We start from the raw sequence: 9,370 nt of genomic DNA, 5'->3' as shown, positions 1-9,370 counted from the left end.
GGCGGCAGCGAGAGGGTCGTTCGCTAGGGGGGGGAGAAGGAGGCCCGGCGGGGAGGCCCCGGTGCAGCGCGGCGCCGCCCACATGGGGGGAGGAGGTCATGGGGGGGGGAGGGGTCACGGAGCAGAGAACTAATCTAAAGATCATATTAATGGTGTGTAGAAGATAACTATCAAAAGTGAAGGTGTGAGCATGAGATCAATCTGTTCCTCCTCCCCTTCTTCTCGCTACATTCTTCTTTTTTTGCATGCACATTTGATTGTGTATTCTTCTTTTTCCAAACACACTTGATTGTGTTGAGTGTGCTTGTAATGCCCTGAGACCGTTGCGCCAGGTGTCTTCCAGTTCTTCGCTGTTGTTGCCTTGCCATTCGCTCGCGTGTTGCATCTTGTCATGACATCATCCACATTGCATCTGCATGTTTTTGAAACTTGCATCCGTCCCGGTCTCCCCGTTCCTTCCATTGTCCGTTCTGAGCCCAGACACACTTGCACGCGCCCGCGGCACGTCTGAAATATTATTTTATAAGTGTCCGGAAAATGTTCTCAGAGTAGGTTGAAAGTTGACTTGCGGTGTTGTTATGTTGTCAGTAGGCCGCCTGTCAAGTTTCATCGCATTCGGTGCTCATTTGATAGCCCAACCGTTAAACATATAGCGGCACTATAGCCGGTCACATGTCAGACGTTTTCGGTCTCCGGAAACCTTGCCGGGCTGCATTTCCGTCTGTCTCTTCTCAGCCTGAGACCTCTCCTACACAGCCCACAAACCCCACCTAGTTCCCCCCCTCTGTCTAGAACCGCACGATCTTGATCGGAGGCTCCGAAACGCTATAGAACCCCCCTAGACCCAAACCCTAGAAAAACCTGTTGTATATAGACCCCCTAGTCCATTTTCGGACTAATCCTAGTCTAAAACCTACCCCTAGCCTCCCCTAACCCTCAGCCGCCGCCACCTCCCCCTCTGCCTCGTTTTCCGCACCCGGCCGCATTGCCTCCGCCACTTGGCGCCGCCTGTGCGGCTAGCGCCGCCGCAGTCGCCGCCCTCCACCAACAGGAGGCCGCCACGCGTCCCAGCCCCGCTCCCTCCACCGCCGCGGCCCGCACAGGCCCGCGCGGCCGCCCGAACGCCACCGCCCGTTCCTCGCGCAAGCCCGCGCCTCCTCCCGCTCGACCCCAAGCTGGATCGGGAGAGAGCCGCCATCGCCCCTCCCGCCGGCGACCTTGGGCCCTGCCGTCATTGCGCACCGCGCCGGAGCGCCGCCTCCTGTCGACCTCGACCCGCTGCCTTTGCGCCGCCGCCCTCCGGACCCTGCCTTCCCCATCATCGCCTCCCGTGCTCGTCGCGCCGCCCGCTGCAGGAGCTCGCCGGCGTCGGCCGCCGTGAGGGCCACGCCTCCCGTGCTCGTCGTCTTCGCCTCGATCCGGCCTGGAACCAGCCCCGACGAACCCCCTCATCCCGGATCCGAGCTGTCCCCACCTCATCAGCCTACCTCCAACGCCCTTCGCTCGGCCCCGCCGCCACCTGCTCGCCGGAGCGCCGGAGTCGCCGACGCCTTGCTCGATCGGGAGGTCCCCGATCCGCACCTGCCCGTTGACCGTGAGTGGGCCCCGCGTCCGGCCCATCTACAGCAAGGCCTAGTTCGCCCCGGCCCAGTGGCCACGCTGGTGAGCGCCCGCTTGCAAACCCTCGCCCCTGGGTGCTGTGTAATATGCTGCGCCCATTGTTCCGGCCCATGTTGTTTTTTTCCCTGAACGAAATTGTCTAATTATCCAGTGCACTGCAGTTTTGCAGAAAAGCCCTCCAACATCATGCATTTAATAACTCACCAACCGTGCATCATATTAAAATAAGTTATATATGTAAAATGCTTAGAATTTTGTGTAGATTAATAATTTCCAACTTTCATCCATGTTCAAATTGCTGTTTGTGTTTATTTTGCTTAATTGCCATGCTAAAATGCTTTATTTCATTACTAAATAACCATAGCTCGGATTTAAATAAACTTTATATGTAAATGGAGTAGAAAAATGCCTAGTTTAACATGGTGGCATCACTTTGCATGTTTAATAATTTTAAAATATGGTTTAGGTCAGAACAGTACCGAATTCATAATATGCATATGAGGTTTTTCTGGACTTGTTGCTTGTTGTTCCGACCTCATTTAAACTTGCCTAGTTAGGTAGTTTTATTGTGCTTCATCTCTTGCCATGTTTAATAACATTTAACCTTGTTGGGTACATAAACGAGAGAGAACTAAATAAGTCATGTAGCGTTTCGTCAATATGCAACTCGTTGCATATTAAGCTCCACTTAACTTGTAGTTTTGCTTGTTCACTTTGCCATGCCATGCCTCATTAAACTGGACATGCATCATACTTGGTTGTGCATCATGCCATGTTTATGTGATGGTTGTTTATTATGTTGCTTGCTTCTTTCCGGGTTGCTTATGTCGTTAGCTTCGGTTTCGTTCCGGAGTTGTGAGGGTTCGTTCGACTACGTCCGCCTGTCTTCTTCATGGACTCGTTCTTCTTCCTTACGGGATCTCAGGCAAGATGACATACCCTCGAAATCACTTCTATCTTTCCTTGCTAGTTGTTCGTTCTATCGCTATGTCACGCTACCTACCACTTGTTATATCATGCCTCCCATATTGCCATGACAAGCCTCTAACCCATCTTCCTAGCAAACCGTTGTTTGTCTATGTTACCGCTTTTGCTCAGCCCCTCTTATAGCGTTTCTAGTTGCAGGTGAAGTTGAAGTTTTGTTCCATGTTGGAACATAGATATGTTGGGATATCACAATATCTCTTATATTTTAATTAATGCATCTATATACTTGGTAAAGGGTGGAAGGCTCGGCCTTATGCCTGGTGTTTTGTTCCACTCTTGCCGCCCTAGTTTCCGTCATACTGGTGTTAATGTTCCTTGATTTTGCGTTCCTTACGCGGTTGGGTGTTATGGGAACCCCTTGACAGTTCGCTTTGAATAAAACTCCTCCAGCAAGGCCCAACCTTGGTTTTACATTTGCCTAACAACCTATTACCCTTCCCTTGGGTCCGCCAACCCGAGGGTCATCTTTATTTTAACCCCCCGGGACAGTGCTTCTCTAAGTGTTGGTCCGAACAAGAGCCCCTTGCAGCGCCACCTCGGGGAAACTTGAGGTTTGGTTTTAGTTGTATGGATTGCTCATCCAGTGTTGCCCTGAGAACGAGATATGTGCAGCTCCTATCGGGATTGTCAGCACATCGGGCGGCTTTGCTGGTCTTGTTTTACCATTGTTGAAATGTTTTGTAACCGGGATTCCGAGACTGATCGGGTCTTTTCGAGAGAAGGAATATCCTTCGTTGACCGTGAGAGCTTGTGATGGGCTAAGTTGGGACACCCCTATAGGGTATAAACTTTCGAGAGCCGTGCCCGCGGTTATTTGGCAGATGGGAATTTGTTAATGTCCGGTTGTAGATAACTTGACACTTGACTTATCTAAAATGCATCAACCACGTGTGTAGCCGTGATGGTCTCTTTTCGGTGGAGTCCGAGAAGTGAACACGGTTTTGTGTTATGCTTGAAAGTAAGTAATTTCAGGATCATTTCTTGATCACTTCTAGCTTCTCGACAGTTGTGTTGATTCTCTTCTCACTCTTATTTGCGTATGTTAGCCACCATATATGCTTAGTGCTTGCTGCAGATCTACCTCACTATCCTTTCCTACCCTTAAGCTTAAATAGTCTTGATCTCGCGGGTGTGAGATTGCTGAGTCCTCGTGACTCATAAATACTTTCAAACAGTTGTAGATGCCGATGATACCAGTGCAGGTGACGCAACCGAGCTCAAGTGAGAGCCCGATGAAAATCTTGATCGTTGTTATGTGTGTTTTCCGGATGATCAGTAGTGGTGCCCAGTTGGGACGATCGGAGATCTAGCATTTGGGGTTGTCTTCTTTTAATTTGGTTCCGTAGTCGGACCTTGATTGTATTCTGGATGATGTATGTTTAACTTGTTATTTGTGTGAAGTGGCGATTGTAAGCCAACTCTTTATCCCTTATTCAGTACATGGGATTGTGTGGAGATTACCCCACTAGCGACTAAAACACCATGCGGTTATACCTCTAAGTCGTGCCTCGACACGTGGGAGATATAGCCGCATCGTGGGCGTTACAGTGCTGCTCTTTGTCAACCCCATTATTTTCCCGCAAGTTAATTTGGTAAGTGTAGATTTCATCATTTTATTTTCCCAATTATTGCATCAGAGGTTTTCTTCATGGTGTACATTTTTTTCTTCATTTTTTTGTGAGGGCTGCAAAAGATTTGTTTTTCCCAAGGCGTTTGCAATTCACTCTCGGTCATTGATCACTTATGCATTATCATATAAATTAACTAGGCAGGACCAATGAATAGGGTGCACATCATTATAGATCATACTAAGTAAAATGCATTCTAACCTCATATTTGTTATTTGATGTAGAGTCTCACCAGCACATGCATGAATCACTAATTCTATGACCTTAATGCTATCATTGCATTTATCACCATTATTGTAAGTTTTTATGTTAGATCTATACTATACTAACCTTAATCATTGAGATGCTCTTCGGATTCACAATTTTCGCATTGCAATGGGTATGAACTATGAAGCATATATCATGGATGAATCATTGTTCACAACCATTCTTTTCTCTTCTCATCACTAGTAACCAATCTTGGTAGACTCATGTCTCTCTTGTCGCCTGTTAGAAATTTTGTCTGCTTAAGAATAGTCATCTCGAAAGACATTGTTAGAAGATTTTTTTATTTTTATTTCAAATAAAAGCAATAAGATAAGTAGAAACCATGTGCCTGTATCGCACACGATGAACCTAGCTGAAATGTGTGTGAAGCCCCCATTATCACACCCGATTAGATATGCAAAACAGTGTGCTTGACATCGCCCATGATTTGCACAAGGACGCTCGCACAGGGACGCTCGGCTGACGGCGGATCTGACCGCGGTTGTTGCTCCTGGCCTTGGAGGCGCGCACTGTTCCCCTCCTGGGCGGCGTGCGGCAACGAGCAACGTTGGGTAGAGCCGGGTCGCACAGCTTGGAGCGCGTCTAGGTTGGTGCTGGGGTGGCGGTTCCTTGCTACATAGGCGGGGCTCCTCTGGTAGTGGAGGATGTCTGTCGGCGAGCCGGTTCAGAAGGCCGACTTGTCCGCACTGGTTCATGCTTCCGCGTTGTGCTCTCCCGACTCGTGGTTCGGTCTGGGTTGAGCTTGCTTGCACGGTTGTGCCATTGGCGGATCGGCGTTGATCGCCATGGGCATGGTGGCGTGCAGACTCACCTAGGCCATGGCCAGAGGTCTAGGGTCGAGACTTGCTCGATGGTGGCCGTCGACAGCCATTGGGTTGTGTGCCCCCGTCCAGCGGGACCGGTTGCTTCATTGTTTTATCTTGGAACTTTTTCTATGCTCAACAAACATTATCACATGTTCCAACCCACAATTTGGCAATTTTCAGGATTGCTATACTTATATCATTTAGTGCATTTCCAGGCATTTAGTGAATATAATTCGAATTTGAATTGTGACTGCATGAGAAAAATGGTAAAATTGGATTGAAAAATACTATCGGTATTCTTTAGTATGTGCGTAGGCTTTATTTAAGAAAAGAAAATGAATTCAAACATCTGGGTGCCAAGACTCAACCCCGGACATGGAGCTTATCGATTTTTAATTTATAGAAAAAGCGAGAAATAGAATCTTAAAAACATGAAACCTGACAGGGTATCATCATATGGCATCAATATTCAAGGTAAAACTTTGAGAAGGTTTTGCGAAAGCTATGACATATACTGCATGGAAATCGGACCAGTTTGGAGAAAGAATTTATGTTTCGAGAGGGAATGGCAAATTTGAAGGTGAAGTGTCGGTTGATTCATCATTTGACCTTAAAATAAATCTAAGTGCACCCCATCACAATTTGACCTTCTTCGAGGTTTGTTTGCTATACTTAAGTCATAGAGTGAATTTCCAGGCATTTAGTAAATATGTTTTAAATTAAACTGCTTGTACATGAAGCTTGTTGATCTATAGTCTATTGGTGGTCTTTAGTCTATGTGCCAATTTTTTCATACAAAGAAGTTTCGAAAGAGAAACAAAGCAGCTCCGATAGTATGAACTCTCTTTAATTAGTATAAGCACTACAAAGAATTTGAAAGATGATCAGCTCTCATCATTTACATGTCCTACTAGTACTAGCTACATATGTTGTGTTATCCGGTCGAGACAACAAAGCTAGTTTACACGTTGATAAAAGGCGCGCCGATGATGATCTCGGTGGCCGCGAGCGCGACGAGTCCGAGCATGGCGAAGCGGCCGTTCCAGAGCTCCGCGTTGGCGTTCATGATGGCGCCGGCTCTGCCCTCGGCGCTCTCGCCCTGAAGCAGCGGCACCAGCGACGCCACGGACAGCACCGCCACGGAGTAGGCGAACCACGCTTGCCCGGTGCCGCTGCCGAGCTGCGAGAGGAGCCCATCGCCACGTCCTGCCTCCACCGCAAGCGCCGTCACGAAGCCTACCATGGCAAGGCGCCCGTTGATACGCTCTGGCGCAGGGCCGCTGAACGCCAGCGTGTCCCAGATCGAGGTGCTCGTCTTGGGTTTGTTTGGCGGTGGTGCGCTCGGGCCCTCGGTTTGTGCCCTGACGACGAGGGCGCGTCGGCCCAGCGCTGGCAGAGACCGGGCGCCGAAGCGACCGGCCGAGCCCCGCGGCAGGACGGCGGCACCGGCGAAGGAACTCATGGTCACCATGGTTGCCATTAATCAGCCGTGGATGGAAGGCGCAGAAGGAAGCTACAGATGCTGCAACAGGCAAAGATGGTTGCTAGTACAGTTCTGATTGTTGTTGTGTCGCTGAGTGTTTGATGATGTATTGTTCCGAGAGAGTGGGCACAATTTATAGGCCATGCTCCGCGACGGCCAACCCGCGACGAGCTGCGCGCGGTGGCCACGGCGATGCCCACGTCGCGAACTGCTCCCGGCCATGAATTACCTTCTCTACGTGGAGCGAGGCCACCGTGCGGAGGGCTCCAGGAAACGCCAACCAGACAGACAAGTTGCGAAGGAGGACTCCAGAATGGACAAGAAGCTTGTATCGACGCTCAGCACTATGTGATGTGATTCGGGTTTTGTTTCTAGCTCAAGCTAACAAAAGCACTAGAGAGATCTCCGTGGCGGCCGCAGGAAGGCAGCATGTACACTTTATTCTTTTTTAGTGTGGGTATGTAAACTTTATTCTTGCCGGTAAAGTGGTAACTATTTTTTCTTTTTATGAAAGGGATCTCCCGACTTGTTAACAAGACGACCACATAGTGATAGTGCTTTCAGAAAAAAAAAACAAGACGACCACATAGGACACGTTTGGTTGGTCGCATTAGCCTCAGCCAGGTCCGTGCAGGAAGAAAAAGACCCGTTTGGTTACCCACATTCACTATTGGGCCTGCATAGCACGAAGATTAATGCACGTTTGGGCCTGCATTCCTGGAAACGCTCAAATCGGCCGTTTTTCTTTAGCCAGGCCCGAGCGATGCAACCCTAGGCACGCGGGCGTGGGCAGTTGCACGCATGGGTACGGTCCCGAGACGTCGCGTTGTTTCGAGATGCGTCGTCATAAATTACCCTCACCTCCCCCTCCTCACCACTCTCTCCCCTCTTCCCCACTCACACCGGCGGCGGCAACGGCGGCGACCACCTGAGCTCTACTGCGAATCGATCGAAGACGGCGGCAGCAACCACCGGAACGACTTTAGACCTCCACCGGAGCGTATCGGCCATGGCGGTAAGACCTCGTCGTCTCTGTACATTCACTGCTTTCAACTCGGGCTAGATTTGATTAGAGCACGCCATTGAAGAGGTAGGGGGGATTGAACACATCGGGGGAGGGGGGAGGATTCGATTAGAGCACATCAATCGATTCTGCATCTACGACTCATAGGTTATTTTTCGATTACATCGGGGGTGGGGATTGGATTATCTAGCCGCGGTGACCCTGGAGTCGCGTCGAGCGGCGGGGGAGCGTAATCATCTTCTTTTCTTCCTCATCGTCTTCGTCAAGAACGATGGGTCTTGCACGGTCGCCTATCGCCGGCGCCCTGGCCACCATCTGCACATCGTCGTTATCGGACTTCAGCGAACCGAACGTACTACTCCAGTACGTTGTGGCACGCTAGTCTTGAGGCGCCTTGTACTGACTGTACTTGGCCCATCTTGCCCGTTGTCGACCGTCACCGAAGTCTGCCTGATTCATGGCCCAACACAGGTTGTCCGCTAACATCGCGCCCTCGGCTGGGTCGGGAACCAGTGTCTTCAGCTCGTCCGGCGTAGCCTTCTTGAGCACAACATCGGCCTCCTTGTGCATGTCATCGCAGCTGCTGAAGTTCGAGCACACTTCCATGGTTTGCTCGAACTTCTTGCGGTCACCGAGCGAGCACCAAAGGAAGAAGGCCCTCCATCCAATGCCCCAGGGGAAAGGGTTGGGGTTGGAGTTAGAGTTCATGGCGAGGGAGAGGCTATGAAATAGAGAGGTGGAAGAGGAGAGGTGGTGAAACAGAGAGGGTTTGAGTGCGATGCTGGGTTAGTGGGGTGGGTTAATATAGGAGAGCTAGGCCGATATGAATGAATGCTAATAGTTGAACTGCGTGTTGTAGGCAACCAATCAAACAACAAGCCTTTCGATTTAGCACATTCAGGCTAGAGGCGATGTAGGCACCCAATCAACATGCAGATGTTGGTTTTTAGCCTGTATATGATCAGCCAGGCCCAACTGGAACAAGTATGCAAAGTAGCAAAAAACGGTACAGGTAACCAAACACGCCCTGAGTGTATGTGGTAAGCAAGCACAAAACAAACAATGTCAAGACTTGTTAACAAGACAATTAGAGGTTTATCTGGCTGAAGGAAATCATTAGGCATTGTGCCAAATATGATATCACAGTGTTGATCACTCAAGTGTTTTTTGGTCTCAAGGTGTTGAATAAGATGCAATGTCTGCAAACTCGCAATCCGCCGCTCCACCGATGGCTATCCTTTGCCACAATCAAACACCTCAGTCATCACCACCACGAGTCTTTTGGATTTTCATCGAAGAATCACCATCGCTTTTCCCTTTTGGACACTGGTCCTATCATCATTGTAACGACATATAAAGTGAATGATGTCAAATAGCTCCTGCGGAAATTCCCTCATAGAAGCACACTTTGTTGTTTGTCTTCCAAATGTCCCATATCACCGAAACCACTCCAACCGTTGTGATTCTCCGAGAGAAGTACACATGAATGCATAGAATGAATCTCACCCATTCCAATCTCGTCCCCATGTCGCTCCAACGAGCGACTCGGGCGCCA

The 9,370-nt window shown here is 49.5% G+C and overlaps 1 protein-coding gene across 1 annotated transcript; it reads right to left on the bottom strand.

Moving 5' to 3' along the window:
- Positions 1–6,134: 6,134 nt before the first annotated feature.
- On the bottom strand, positions 6,135–6,891 carry LOC119297380 (low molecular mass early light-inducible protein HV90, chloroplastic-like). Its single transcript, XM_037575189.1, has one exon. The coding sequence runs from the start codon at positions 6,786–6,788 to the stop codon at positions 6,270–6,272; it is 519 nt and encodes a 172-aa protein (XP_037431086.1). The 5' UTR covers positions 6,789–6,891; the 3' UTR covers positions 6,135–6,269.
- Between the last annotated feature and the right edge of the window lie 2,479 nt (positions 6,892–9,370).

Source organism: Triticum dicoccoides, chromosome 5A (assembly GCF_002162155.2).
Source record: "Triticum dicoccoides isolate Atlit2015 ecotype Zavitan chromosome 5A, WEW_v2.0, whole genome shotgun sequence".
Lineage (NCBI taxonomy): Eukaryota > Viridiplantae > Streptophyta > Magnoliopsida > Poales > Poaceae > Triticum > Triticum dicoccoides.
Note: the sequence above shows the minus strand (reverse complement) of the source record. Positions and strands in the feature narration are given on the sequence as shown.

Coding starts and splice junctions, on each gene's coding strand:
- LOC119297380 (XM_037575189.1), bottom strand. CDS start 6,788: ATGGCAACCATGGTGACCATGAGTTCCTTCGCCGGTGCCGCCGTCCTG.